The sequence below is a fragment of the Quercus lobata genome, chromosome 5 (assembly GCF_001633185.2).
Source record: "Quercus lobata isolate SW786 chromosome 5, ValleyOak3.0 Primary Assembly, whole genome shotgun sequence".
In the NCBI taxonomy this organism is placed as follows: domain Eukaryota; kingdom Viridiplantae; phylum Streptophyta; class Magnoliopsida; order Fagales; family Fagaceae; genus Quercus; species Quercus lobata.
Genome location: NC_044908.1, coordinates 6,244,203 through 6,259,385, shown reverse-complemented (window position 1 = coordinate 6,259,385; position 15,183 = coordinate 6,244,203). Strand labels below are relative to the sequence as shown.

The 15,183-nt window shown below is 36.1% G+C and overlaps 1 protein-coding gene and 1 long non-coding RNA gene across 2 annotated transcripts; one reads left to right on the top strand and one right to left on the bottom strand.

Annotated features, from left to right (window-relative positions):
• The first annotated feature begins 6,249 nt into the window (after nt 1–6,249).
• Nucleotides 6,250–10,079, top strand: LOC115989286. The gene is made up of 3 exons (XM_031112955.1): nt 6,250–6,452; nt 9,252–9,391; nt 9,491–10,079. The coding sequence occupies exons 2-3, from the start codon at nt 9,260–9,262 to the stop codon at nt 9,836–9,838; spliced, it is 480 nt and encodes a 159-aa protein (XP_030968815.1). The 5' UTR covers nt 6,250–6,452; nt 9,252–9,259; the 3' UTR covers nt 9,839–10,079.
• A 596-nt stretch (nt 10,080–10,675) lies between these two features.
• On the bottom strand, nt 10,676–14,222 carry LOC115989442. The gene is made up of 2 exons (XR_004091932.1): nt 14,102–14,222; nt 10,676–11,262 (listed from the first exon to the last, which is right to left on the bottom strand). It is a non-coding gene; the product is annotated as an uncharacterized LOC115989442 (long non-coding RNA).
• Between the last annotated feature and the right edge of the window lie 961 nt (nt 14,223–15,183).

Genomic DNA, 15,183 nt, shown 5'->3' with positions numbered 1-15,183 from the left:
CATTTAGCTAACTCGCGACTTGAACTCGCGACTCAGTTAAGTCGCGAGGTCAAGTCGCCAGCCAGCCCTATTTTTGGAAAAACTGACTCTTCGCATTCCATTCTCATACCAGTATAAATACCCCTCATTCCCACAAAATATGTGTGGCTATTCAGAAAGAAAAACCGTAAGAGAGGTTTCTTCAAAACACCCACCCAATTAGAGAGAGCTACTCATTCTTAGAGAGAAATCTTTGTAGTCTCTTCTCATTCCCTCTCTCATTGTCATACCTATTGAGAGGAGATTTCTATCCAAACACTACCCACACCCATTCAGAGTGTTGAGTGTTTTTGGAGTTTTGGGAAGCATTGGAAGATGCCAAGGATGGCGGATGCTACGGTCTAGTAGCGGAATCCGGTAAGCTAGAAAAGAAAAAGGTTCGGCGCAACCTCGTTGGAGCAAGAAGCTTGGAGGGCTTAAGTACATCGGGTAGATTAGGCTTGGAGGGTCTATTGCTGTTCATGTATCCCAACTACATTTTCTAGTGGATTATTGACCGCTTGGAGGGCGGCGGAGAGGTTTTACGCCAAGGGCTTCGGTTTCCTCTTCGATAACACATCGTGTGTTGTCCTTGTGTTTGCATCTCTCTTCCCTTAATCTTTGCCTTTTATTTTTTGCTGTGGTTGTGATTTTAATATGGCTTAGATTGTTTTCCAATTCTATTATATAGCTTTTGTTCATTTTCCGCACACTAGTTGTTTGACATAAAGCTTGAATTGGTTGTTTTGTAATTTGGGGGTCTAAACGTTCAAGGGTGTTTATACATGTTTTTGAACTTTCAATTGGTATCAGAGCGGGTACACTTGTTGTGGTTTAAATACCTAAGTGTGATCCTTGACCCCTTGTGTTTATTTGCCATGGATTGTGCTTTGTATGCCTCTTTGCATGATTTGGTTGGTGATGAATGTAACATGCCACATGTTTGTGAAAATGCCTCTATGAGTGTTAATCCTCATAAGTGTGATGACATGTTATTTGAATCCATGGGTGTTGTTGACAAACTCTTGAAGAAAAATGCTAAGAAGTTTCAAAAGAATTTGAGCAAGTTATTTTGTGAAAAGGATGATTTGATTGCTAAGCTCAATGAATCCAACAAATTGGTTGAGAAATATAAAAAACTTGCTGAAATTTCTCTTGAAAAGCTGAAAGAGTTTGAATGTTTGAATATGGACTTGGATGCTAAAATTGTTTTGTCTAACAAACTTGTTGATGATCTTAAATGTGAAAATGAATCTCTTAAGATGCATGCCAAGTGTTTGATTGCTGAACCCATTGATAAAATGGATGATACTATTTGTTGCAATCATGTTGTGATACCCGATTTTGTGCCTAGTGTGTGTTCTACCTTAAAGGACAAATCGGTGTACATTCCTCCACATAAAAGAAATCAAAAGGTGGAGAGAAAGGCTGTTAAGTCAAAACCTTCGTTTAGGTCTCAACCTAAGGCTTTGGATGGATCTAAATTTGTTCCAACTTGCCACCATTGTGGTGTGATTGGTCATATAAGACCTCAATGTCATAAGTTGAAGAGGGAACAAAACCATGTTGCTAGATCCATTCCCAAAAAGCCTAGTGGACCTAAACACATTGTTTGTCACCATTGTGGTGCCTTTGGTCATCTAAAACCTCATTGCTCTAAGTTTCAAGCTCTTAAGAGAATCAAAAGAAAAGAGAAACTTGAGCTTTTTGGAAGTTGTGCTAAAAAGAGTAAACTGGATTTGAGTGAAAATAGCATGTTGTTAAAGAAAATGTTTAATGCTCTTAACTCCTTGACTATGTGCATCTCCGGTTCTCATTCTTCCAACCCTCGTCTCGCTTCTCTTGAGACACTCATTCCAAACAATCGTTCCATTTGGATGAGGAAGGGTTCCTATGGTTGAGCTTTTGCTCTTTTGGTCCTTGATCTAATTCTTTCGATCTTTGTAGGACCCTTCATGCATTAAATGTCATATCTTCATGCATTTTGTGCATCTTGCATTTATTTGTATGCATTGTTTCGTTTTTTATCTTACTTTTATGTTTCTATTTTGTGTGAGTAAAAATCCAAAACCACATAAAAAAGTGAAAAATTCAAAAAGTTTGATCGTATTTGTTTGAGCACATATCACATGTGAGTTTGGCCTTGTAACTTTGTACAAATGGCTCTGTGCATTTTCGAGCGTAGCTTGTTATTTTTGCACTTATATCTTTGTGAGAAAAATTTTGACATTTTTATGTGATTGTTGTAAATTGATTTTCAAGCTTGTCATGAATGATTTGTCAATAGTCATGTTGGTTTTGATACATGCGTAGACTTGTGCTTATGTCTCTTCCCACTCTTTTATTTTTATTGCTTAAAGAGCTCAATAAATGTAAATCTCAAAATGAAAAGAGATAATGAGCTGCAAAAGCCGTCGCATATACTAGTATTTGACTAGGAAAAAGGGAAAGCGACTTGTATTGTAAATGTGTGATGCCCAAAAGCCAAAGGCTTGTTCATCAAATTGAAATATCAAAAATTTCAGGCATCAATTTCAAAAAATGAGATGTATTGCTCAAAATGAGTTGTATTGATTCAAAATGATCAAATGATATGAATTGTAAGAAGCCAAATGAAAAGCTTCAATCTTATGTAATCATTTTCTTGTGGGAGGTCATATATGTTCATTTCTATAATTGAGATAAACCACTTGACTTAGTACTAGTTGTGTATGACTTGATTGAATTGATCATTGAAGCTTCACTCTAGACTAAGGACTATTCCACATTTGATACACACACACAACACACATGCCTAATGTTCAATGAATGTCTTATTCATTTATTAGATTGTACTAGTCTAAATGTGATGTGTGTGTGCTCAATCTTATATGGATTAATCCAAAAATATTTTTGATCATTTTATATGTTTTTGGAAGTGATTTTTATCACTTTTTGTGTTTATGTTTAGTGCTTACTGTGTTTTTCAATGTTTAAACATGTTCTGGTTTGAAAAACAAGTGTCAGATTTTTTGGCCACTCATTTTGGCTACTTGCGTGAGCTGCCAGCAAGCTGCCAGTTTTGGCTACTCGGTTTGGCGGCTTGCAAGCCGCGAGTTTATACAGAGAGGTTTCACGGCTCACTCGCGACTTGGCTCGCAACTTGCCAGTCGCGAGTCGCTCAGAATCAGCTTTTTAAACAGCTTTTTCGTGGGAAACTTGTTTTAAACCTCTCTCATCCTCTCTAAAACCCCTCTTTCAATATTTTTACATCAAAACCCAACCAATTTGAATGGTTTTTCATTCCATTAACATTTCTATGGTAATTATAAATTCTTTTCATTATTTTTGATCCTTGGATTATGTTTTGGAGAGTTTTGTGCTCTTGGTTGGGATTTTTATCATTGGGGTTGGGAAAACTTAATTTTTGTCAAATTTCTTCATGGGATTGGTTTCTTTTGTTGATATGCATTGGATGTTGGCCCCTTGTGGCAGAAAGAACATGTATTAAGGGTGGATTTCATGATGTTCATGCATTGTTTCACATTTTTGTTCATAGTGTGCATGCTAGGTGTTTGATAAAATGCCTCTTAGACATTTTCTCGCTTGTTTGGACTCCGATGAGTACCAAACTTTGGGGTTTCTCATGTTTCCTCATTAGGAACATGTTTGGTTCATTGGTTGTGTATTTAACACACCTTGCCCCACATGTGCATTTTTCATGCATTGGTCATGCATTGCACTTAGCCACCTCTTGCACACACCCTTCCTACCCTTGTCATGCATTGGTCTATACCTTGCTTCTTCATCCTAGCATGTCATGTCTGTCTTATGCTTTGTAGCATTTTACTTTGTCATGGGTTTGAGCTTCATTTTCTCATTCATCTTGCACCCCTCATGCATCATTAGCATTGTTCGTACCTTCTTCTCTTGCCCTCGTTTCTTCTTGACCCTTTGTCTATTCCTCACAAAAAGGGGGAGAGTATACTCTAGAGAATATTTCGGAGTATTTTGTCATTTCTATATGACTCTTGTGCACATCCTTAGGGGGAGAAATTCTATTTCTCATGCACATTTGTAGGGGGAGAGATATTCCATAAGGGAGATGCATATACCAAGAGGGAGAAGACATTGAGATAATAAGAAAACTTTGTTTTGAACAAGCACAGGCTTTATGGTGCTTTGAGTTATGTTTTGTGGTTCTCTTCGCATCATGTTTTTGTTTTGGACATGCATACTTCCTTATGCTATTGTGCTTCATTGAATGCATGTTCGGATGATCAATTGATTTGCTATGTGATCATTGTAGTCATTTCTATATGACTGTTTTGGTGTTTGATCAAGTTGCTCATATGTTTTACATCATGTTTACTTGATCGCAATTTGCTTATTACATTATACTTGTCCTTTTATTACTTGCTTTACCTTGAGGATCTAATGTGTTTTGTGCAAGTGTTTCAGGTTACAAGTATATATGTTCCAAGTGCATCACAACTTCTCATCACTTTGAAGGGGAGAAACTTTATGCACTTTTAGTTTATATTGTTTAAGTTTTTATTCAATATAATGGATTTGTACCCATGTGCTTTTATAAGCTTTTAGGGTTATGTTTTTATGCATATTTGTAGGCTTTATGGTTTGTACCATGTTTTATGCAGCCTTTTATGCTGTATTTAAATCAGTACTTTTAACTAAATGTCATGCATTTTCTTGTTAAGTACTGTCACTCTTATGCCCTTGTAGGATTGTTCCTAGATGCATATACTTAGTGTATTGTGCATTGGTTGAGTGTAGAACATGTAAGTGACTTGCATTGAGCTTGTTTACTTGTTTGTTCAAGTGTTCATTCCAAGTGTGAATGAGCATTGTGGTCACTACTTTGTAGTGATTGCTTTGTTGATCTAGCCATGGTTTGTTTCTTAACTCCATCTTTGCTTGATCACATATTGCCTGTTTCATATGCATTTCATACTTTTCTGCATACAATGATCATGGTGTATTGTTGTGTTTCAGGAGATTCATGTTCATATGATTCAAGAGCTGCACAGCTTCTAGATTTAGGTGTGAGTGAGTTTTGCCATTGTTCCCAAACTCACGTTTAAGTCTAGAGTCTGTTTTAGGGTGTTTTGTCATGGAATAGCCAAAGGGGGAGATTGTAAGGTTGAATTTAATCAACCATGTGTTGGCTTTATTCCATGACAAATTTGCTTGTAATACAGCACTTAGAAACCTTGTATTTAGGTGGGAATCATGTAAGGGTAGTGTGTGAGAGAGTGTGAAGAAATGCTCAAGACAGTGCAGTGAAGCAGAGTCTCGCGGGTGGCTCGCGGCTTGCAAGCCGCCAAAAGTTGCACACGTGCAGAGCATGCAGGGGAGCTGAACAGTCATGCCAGCTGGAGCACTACAGGACAAAAATCCAGACTGGCCATTTAGCTAGCTCGCGACTTGAACTCGCGACTCAGTTAAGTTGCGAGGTCAAGTCGCCAGCCAGCCCTGTTTTTGGAAAAACTGACTCTTCGCATTCCATTCTCATACCAGTATAAATACCCCTCATTCCCACAAAATATGTGTGGCTATTCAGAAAGAAAAACCCTAAGAGAGGTTTCTTCAAAACACCCACCCAATTAGAGAGAGCTACTCATTCTTAGAGAGAAATCTTTGTAGTCTCTTCTCATTCCCTCTCTCATTGTCATACCTATTGAGATGAGATTTCTATCCAAATACTACCCACACCCATTCAGAGTGTTGAGTGTTTTTGGAGTTTTGGGAAGCATTGGAAGATGCCAAGGATGGCGGATGCTACGGTCTAGTAGCGGAATCCGGTAAGCTAGAAAAGAAAAAGGTTCGGCGCAACCTCGTTGGAGCAAGAAGCTTGGAGGGCTTAGGTACATCAGGTAGATTAGGCTTGGAGGGTCTATTGCTGTTCATGTATCCCAACTACATTTTCTAGTGGATTATTGACCGCTTGGAGGGCGGCAGAGAGGTTTTACGCCGAGGGCTTCGGTTTCCTCTTCGATAACACATCGTGTGTTGTCCTTGTGTTTGCATCTCTCTTCCCTTAATCTTTGCCTTTTATTTTCTGTTGTGGTTGTGATTTTAATATGGCTTAGATTGTTTTCCAATTCTATTATATAGCTTTTGTTCATTTTCCGCACACTAGTTGTTTGACATAAAGCTTGAATTGGTTGTTTTGTAATTTGGGGGTCTAAATGTTCAAGGGTGTTTACACACGTTTTTGAACTTTCACTTTCTTGCCTCGTCAAGACCATCACCACTCACCAGTGAACAACATCGAACTCTCCGACGTGTACAGCGGCGCGATCTCCTCCGTCGTGACCCATTTCCCAGCGGCGCCGACAAGCAACAACACCAACGTCACCCATTTCCCCATTTTGTCACGGATGATCTCCTCCGACCCAAGGCAGTGCTTCCCTCCCTCACTCAGCTCAGCTCAGGTATTCCTCCGTCCTGACCCATTTCCTTTTTAAATATGTTTGTTGCTAAAAGGGTTTTGTTTTCCTATTTTGTAGATCTGCTAGTTGTTCTATACTTTTAATAATAATATTGTCTGTGTTTGTGGGAAAAAGCCCTCTGATCTTTGTATTTGATTGAAAGCTGGCAATGGGTATGGGTTTATGTATTGAAAAAGCCCTCTGATCCTTGAACAATTTTTTTTTGTCAATAATTTGCATAGATGTTCATATATTTTCATGTCTGCTTTTGTGTGAAAATTATGTTTTAGTGATATTATTTGTTACTCTAATTTTTACTTACTACAGTAAATTTTTACTTTTTTTTTTTTTTTTTTTTTTTTGGGAGTGGGGGCATCGCGCCCCTACTGTATACGTGGCTCCGCCCCTTGAAGGGAGATTATATGTAAGTTACACTACATAAGGCAGATTTGACAATTGTGTTTCAATTGCCTTTCTTTGATGGGATTAAGTTCTTCTAAAGTTCTTAGGTAATTCCATTGTGAAGTTTTTAAAATTCTATCCATTAATGGTGAAACAATTGGATTCGATTTTACCACATTATCAATAATTTAAATAGATAACAAAATAATGCTAATTAATATTTGTTTGAATGTTGAGTATGTGACTAAATTCAATCTACTAATTTTACGTTGGATGGACAAAATTTTTATAACTTAATGGTATAATCATCCTAGGAACTCTAGAGGATCCTAATCCTCTTTGATGATTCATTTGCCTAGGAAAAAATTTTCCAGTAGCGCAAGAAGAATTTAGGCGTTTCTAAGATACATTCAAATTTATAGTTACAATGCCATTATGGCCAAATTATGATTACTTACTGAAATAGATGTACCTTACATTTAAAATTGATCACTCATAGATAGGCTTATAAGAGGAGTGCCTCTTTTATTTAATTGTTTAACTCAAGCTAATTAACACATAATGCCATTGGCAACCATCATCAACAAGGTGATTCTTATAAAGATAATATCACTGCTCAACGCTCACTGCTCACTGCTCAGGGGTGACAAACTACACTGAACTGCTACTTCTGCCTTTTAGAGCTCCAGCACTAGGTCTACAATGCACACAAAGAACTAAATGAGGATAGTTACTGAAAAAATAAGTGCCAGAACAGGCATAATACTAGGCTTATTAGATTTTTGTTAATGAAATCATTTTTATCTATCATTTGTTTATCTATGAAAAAAATCATTTTTATCATAATGCAGTACTTTGAGTTAAACCAGTACTATTACATGTAGTCAATGTGCAGCAAGGTCACAAATTGAAGAGAATGGGTTGATTTCCAATTGTCCTTTTGTATCATTTGAATTCTACAATCATGTAATCTACAGTAGGACCTCAATTAGGAAGATTTACGTTTGTAAAAATAAAAGCACAAGTTTCTCATAGAATTGTAGAATGTAGACACTTCTATAAACATAAATCAGGTAGCTTTTTTTATTGATAACCACAAAGTTATAAAACCAGATAGTGTTCCTGTTCCATAATGGATTTTGGAGATGGAGGATAAATATGTACTTACAGTCTGCATCTGTTTTGATCCAGTGCTCCCTGTTCCCATTTGAATCGCTGCTGCTGAGTATAAACTGCAGTGGGTTAGATTGGCTCTTGTAGCGTCGTATTCTCTCCTTTGAAAGTGCCATTTTTGGATATGACACTATTTCTTCGTTTGGGGGCACCGGATCTCCATTGTGATAGTCCCCGTTATGGGTTAATTTCTTCTTGTTTTCAGTCTTTTGGGTCTTGTTAGACTTTTGAGTTGCTATTGAGTTTTCAGGGTGAACTTTTCTGTGGAACATTTGAAGGATCTACAAGCCACACATCATAAATAAAGGAACTCAGCCAAAAGCTCATAACCAGGACACTGACAATTTGAAATGCTTCTGGTGAATCTCAAAATCAGTCACCATGTTGAGGAGCAAATTTTATATATATATATATATATATATATATTTACATTATAACCATTCAAACAAAAAGTGTAAAGAGAAAGGGAAATTATTGGTTAGGTAGTTGATCAGTGACCTTTTGTCCAATGCAGTAGCAATGTAGCATAAATCATATCTGTCGCATTCTCTTGATATGTATTTCCTGATGCAATTGTGACTAAGTTCCTAACTGGCCATGTTAGGTCTCTTTAAATGTATTTAACCAGGTTATGCACTTTAACGTGTTTGCGCACTGTACTTTTTGCATGGGGTGATTATCTTTATTTTATTGGGTCTTAGGTTGGTTTATCCCATATTAAATTGTAGGGACTGTAGAGAATATTTTCTGGAATCAGAATGGAGTCAAAGATAATATGACAAAGAATTAGATGGATTTTCTCAATTGGGACACACAAGTTTGCTTTCCAGTAGGCCCATCGAAGTATTTCAGACTGAAAGGACCCTATCTGATAGAGCTCAACTAGTCGTGATTATCTTTAGTGAAAGGCCTAAATATTTTGTTTAAATTATTATATTCAATTTTAATGTGTTTCTGTTTGCAACCATCTTAATCCTGAAGAAGCAATTGGATGCTCTTGAACTCCTTGGGATGTCTCATATTCAATCTTATTTCAGCAGACCAGGTACTGATAGCAACAGGAAGGCAATTAGGCTAGACAAAGGTTTTATGAGTCGTTGACTATGTAATTCAGTAATTGTTCAAATTATATTTGTTTTGAGACTAATTGAACATTAAATATACCTATAATATGTCTCCTGCCAGTGTGTTATTATTGGACTTATTGCATGAGTTTCATTTTCGCAGCCTGTAATATGTCTTCTGCCACTACTTATGAGTCCACTTCTAGTGGCCATATGTGCGATATAGATCGGTGCGTGGAAAGGACCTCCCTATCTATCCGTAATTTCGGTAGGAGGTTCTATGGATGTCAGCAGTGGTCGCCGGTTAGTATTACATGATTTTATTGTCTTTACATATTTGACTTGTCATATTCTTACTGTCTTTGCTAACCATCTTTTATATGCCTTCAATGTTGTATACAGGACTCCGATCAGGCATATAAGTTCTTCAAATGGTTGGACAAGAACACATGCCCACGTGGCCGTGCAACAGCACCACTTGTCCATGAAAGGTTTACCCGATATAAGGCCGAGGCCGTAGCTGCAAGAAATGAAAGGGATGAGGCTCATGCAAAGGAAGCAGAAGCACGGGAGCTCCTAAGGATAGCAAAGCGCAAGGCTGAAAAAACTAAGCTCGCACTCCAAACTGCTGAAGACAAGGTCTACAAGTATAGGCTAGCTTTATTTTTCTCTTGGACTATGGTTGGCATTTATTTTGTATTCTTTACTGCTTTTGGGAGCCATGGCCATACACGACTGTGTCTGCCATGACCCATTGATGATCACGTGTGTAATGTAAATATCTTTCATATTTAAGCTTTTTTTTTGTTGGATCATCTTTTTCTTTTCTTTTTTCAAAGAAGAGTTTGATCAGCTATGTAGTTGTTGTGATCCAAAATTTTGCAATAGTGTATCTTGCTATATTTGTAGATTACTATATACTTGTTAAATGATGTGGGGAATGATGAGGTGATCTTGGGGAAAGTTGGATGAAACAAATGTGAAGCAGCGTGCTTTGTGCAGATGTGTTTAGTTTTGTGGGGAAAATTTATGGCTGATGCGTACATTTGTGGGGCAAATTTAGCACTTCCCCCTCTACATATCCTAATTCCTAAATTGAATGTAATCCTTATTTTCTTCTAATAAGTCAATGTTATCCTTTATGATCTAAGTGATGAAGTAAAGATGTTCTTTCTTATTTACTAGTTTTGGTTCGAATATGAAAGTATTTTGTACAACAAAACCATAATCTCGATCAATAACTTCTTATTTAAATGGATTCTATTCCATTTTTTTTTAAATAAATCTACAAACCTTGTATAAGTGAGGTATTAAACTGTATTAAGATTATCAACAAGTGCACTTATGTTTGTAAAAAAAAAAAGAAAAAAACAACTACACTTATTTTCCTAAAAAAAAATTCCCTCTTTAAGTTAACAGCAAAAACTTTATTTGATGTAGATATAATATTTAACTGTATAATGGCTACTTGGATGGATGGTTTTCACAGCTTTGGTGGGCGGGTCTGTTGCAATATATTGGTTGCTAAAGAGTGCAAATCAACAAATAATACAAATACAAATCCAAATCACAAAAAATGCATCAACCTTAAGAAGAACCAAGAACATCACCCTTAACAATAACAAAGCATTCCAAATTACACAGACCCAAAATACTTATAAACTAAAAGTACATAATATTCCAAATTACACAAACCCAAAATAATGCAGCGAAGGAAATGGTCAATTTCCATTTTCAATATATAATCATCTCACATTGCCATAAGCAACATAATCATTCCACATTGTGTCTGTGATATTGTCCCTAACATGGCCCATCGCTCTCTTTGATGCACTTGACATTTCTAGTACATGCCTTTGGGTTGCTGAGCTTGTTGATGCTCCAACATCTCCACCGCCTTCGCCATTGGTTGCACTACCTTCGCCATCACTCTCTCTTATTGTTTTGAACAATTCATCACTCCGATTGTTCATGCGTATGAAATTGTGTGGAGCATAGCACACAATAACCACGTACCGCTACCTAATTGGCTTGAAGTTTGGCATTAAATTCAGAATGGGGAAACGGGCCTTCAGCACTCCAAAGGACCGCTCAATAACCATCCATAAGGACGAATGCCTGTAGTTGTACAACTCTTTCTTTGATGTTATCCGTCTACCGCTTCAGTTGAATTCCTACACATGGTACCTAGTTGACTTGTGAGGGGGGAGAAAACTAGTGCCAATTGGTAGACCCAAATCCACCAAGTGTCCAAGTATGGAGTGACACAACAGATCCTCACAATTGGCATCCCATCTTCTCAACTCCGCAACCATTTTAAAGAACAACACACACATCTCATATACAAAAATATCACAAGTACAATAAAGATATCCCAGTATTTTTAGAGGAACAAATATTAAGCATAGGATCCATATTAATATGTATATATGACTACAATGACATGTACTGACTTATGTTCTTTGAAATCCATATTAATATGTATATATGACTGCAATGACATCCTTAATTCAGAAAAGGAAAGAAAGGCAAGAAGCTGTTGAATAAAGCAAAAACAGATAATCAGATAAAAACTAGCAGATTTCAGAAATTCATTATTATTAAATAAATAAAAACTTTGTTAGTATTTTTTTTAATATCATACACGAGATAGCATATAATGGCCTTTGCTAAAAAAGTATCATCTATTCATAATATGGTAAGCTGGGTTTGAAGCCCTACAATCTCAAACAGAACAATGGGCTAGTGCAAAACAGCAAAACTAGTGCAGAACAAAACAGCAATGATGCAGAACAGCAAAACTAGTGCAGAACAAAACAGCAAAATTTTACAGAACAACAAAACTAGTGCAGAACAAAACAGCAATGATGCAGAACAGCAAAACTAGTGCAGAACAGCAAAATTTTACAGAACAAAACTTAAATTTGACAGAACAATGGGCTAGTATGGACTAAGTATTTTACAGAACAATCAACTTGTCAAATTAAGGTTGTCTTCAAACTTAAATTTAAAACTAGTGCAGAAATCAAATTAAGGTTGTCTTTCATTAAACACATTTATATTAAAATTTGAAGTATTCTAAAAAATAAAAAGTTGTTGAGAAGTTTAAAACTTTGCTTTCTGGAAGAGTCTTGAGCTGATGTAACTATCCTAGGAAGTTTTAGGTGTCATTAGAACAAATTAATCCATGAAAAAATTATCAAAAGACAATCCTAATAAGAGTTACTTATTGAATATTATCACCCTTAATTAGCCTAAACTGTTTTCTTTTCTGTTCTAAATTTTTTATTATTTTACGTTTCTCTTTCAGAAACAAAAAGATAGGGTCTGGAGCCTCCTAATCAATGCAAAGTTTTAAGTTGTAGTTACACTGTTACACCGACAGCAACTAGAACACGGAACTTTTGACATCTGCTAGGACAAATGTGAAAGCTGAACTAAATAGACAAGTGGTTGCTACCACCTCCACCATACATTAAAGAAGAATAAGAATATTAGTGATACTTACAGATTATGTAAGCATTCCTGTCCTCTGACATCATATAAACTAGGAAAAATTAATCCCATTACTTTTTATATAAAAACCTTAATATAATCAATTCCAAATCAAAGATATATGTACATAAAAGTCTTACTAAGCATCAAAACACTTATCTCATTTTGGATGAAGGATTGCATTCTAATAACCCATATATGCAACTTGAAGATCATCAAGGCACTAAAAGGAACTTCATATGGGTTCCACACAAAGTTCAAAAGCAAACACGTTTCTCAGCAAAGAAAAAGGGGAGGGGCAAAAAGGAGAGAGAAAAACTCAAGGCAAACAACCAAACCCGGTGCAACAGTATCAATAAACTAATTGAAGTCATTCACATATATTCTTTTCCGTCACTCTATCCTATCCAAAATCATACTATATATCACCTCCTTAATTAGCACATCGTTTTTGTCTTCCTCTAATTCTTTTCATTCTCTTGACTTGAATAAATCATTTTTCTTCACTAATGCACTGCATTAATTGCTCTGCACATGACCAAATCATCTCAAATACACCCCCCCCCCCCTCTTTCATTTTTTCATTCATGAGTCACCCCTATTTTTAATTGAGTTTCTTCATTTTGTATGATCTTTCCTTATATTTCCATTCATCCATCTTAACATTCTCATCTCATTTATGCTCTTTTCATACGCATAAAATATTTTATAGCGCAGCTTTCAACACCATATAGCATGGCTAGTGTTATAAAAGTCTCGTTAAACTTTCCCAAACAATCCCTTTAACTTAATAGGTATTCTGGACCCACAAATATACAACAACAACAAAGCCTTAGTCAGAAATTCTAGACCCACAAATATAAATCATCTAGTTTAACACCAGTGCCCCGTTTGACGAATCTGGTGCCTACAGCAAGCAATAGGAGCTTAAAAATTGAATCTTTTTGGCACCATGAAAATGGGTTTTGAATAAAAAAATATGAATTGAAGCCTTGAATCCCATTTGATCTCAATTTGAGAGCTCCAAACCATGCTGCCAATGCCAGCCAAACAAACCACCAATACATAAAAAGCAAAACCCAAAACTTTCATAATCAAACTTTTAAAAGACTAATCTATAATTGGAGGGTTGTTTGAAGCTTACCGAAACAACTAAAATGCTTACCGAAACATCAAACAGAGAAAAAAAAAATTAAACTGCAAACCCATAACCATTGAAGCAAACCCATAACCATGGTTTCAATAAATCAACTAACATGCTTACCCAAACATCAAACAAAGAAAAAAAATAAAAAACTACAAACCCATAACCATTAAAGCAAACCCATAACCACGGTTTCAATAAATCAAATAAAATGCTTACCCAAACATCAAACAAAGAAAAAAAAAAAGAAAAAAACTGCAAACCCATAACCATTGAAGCAAACCCATAACCACGGTTTCAATAAATCATATAAAATGCTTTTACCCAAACATCAAACAACGAAAAAAAAAAAAAACAGAGAAGCATTGCGTTACCGTGACACGACGGCGCGGTTGGCTGATCTCGGAGCGGTGAAATTGTGCGTGAGGAGGTCAGGCCAGTGAGAGCTTCTTCTAGGAGTACTGGAATGGAGATGCTCTGCTTTACTGAAGTGAAGAGAGGAGTCTGATATGACTGAAGAGCCGTTGGAGAGAGTATGAAAAGGAGCGGACCACGTGATTTGTTCTAACTGTGGGACCGGGTAAGCAGTTTTATTTACAAAAATACCATTAAGTTATGAGTTATGGAAACTGAAAACAGCTAAAATGTGTTTTCAGTTTCCATAACTCATAACTCAAAAATCAGAGAATTGAGTTATGGAAACAGAGTTATCGTTTGGCCAAACAACCTTTTTACTATGGGTCCCACCATTTTTGAGTTATGAGTTATGGAAACTGAGAATTGAGTTACGGAAACTGTTAATCCAAACAGGCTCTTACTGTTCACACTCTAACAGCAGGTCTAAACACAAAACTTTTCCAAAATTTTTTTGAAGTTGCTACAGTAGTTCTCTTAATATAGAGAACATTGTAGCAACTCCAAACCATTATTTTATCTTAAAAAAAAATACCCGGCTGAATAAAAAAAAAAAATTCTTTCTCTTTCCTCCTCTCTTCTTTATTCATCTGTCTCTCTCTCAAATGGTAACACAATCAAAGCACAAACACAATCTAAAATCAGAATAAAAACAATAGATCAAGAACAAGGAAAAATACAAATTTAATTAGAACAACAAATCTAAAATCAAAACAAAAACAACATATCAAGAACATAAAAGCCTATCTAAGCTCCTTTGTAACAACAAAGTGAAAAAAAAAAAAAAAAAAAAAAAAGATGACGAAGGCCAATCTCTCTGCCAGCTTTGTGTGTGAGTGAAGTGAGATGAAGAAGAGGAGAAAGAGAGAGGGAGGTTCTGGAATCAAGTGGAAAGTAGAGATAAAAAAAAAGGAGAGGATGGAGATATATGGGTATACTTATGTGGTGGAGAAAAAAAAAAAAAAAACTTATGGATGAAAGAAAGGAAAAGAATAAGAAATGACCATTTAAAAATACTACAACAATATTTTCACAATAAATT

What these genes read in the sequence shown, in the direction of transcription:
- LOC115989286 (XM_031112955.1), top strand. Translation starts at nt 9,260, where the DNA reads ATGTCTTCTGCCACTACTTATGAGTCCACTTCTAGTGGCCATATGTGC. An exon ending in GATGTCAGCAGTGGTCGCCG is followed by an intron (nt 9,392 to 9,490) that starts GTTAGTATTACA and finishes TGTTGTATACAG; the next exon opens with GACTCCGATCAGGCATATAA.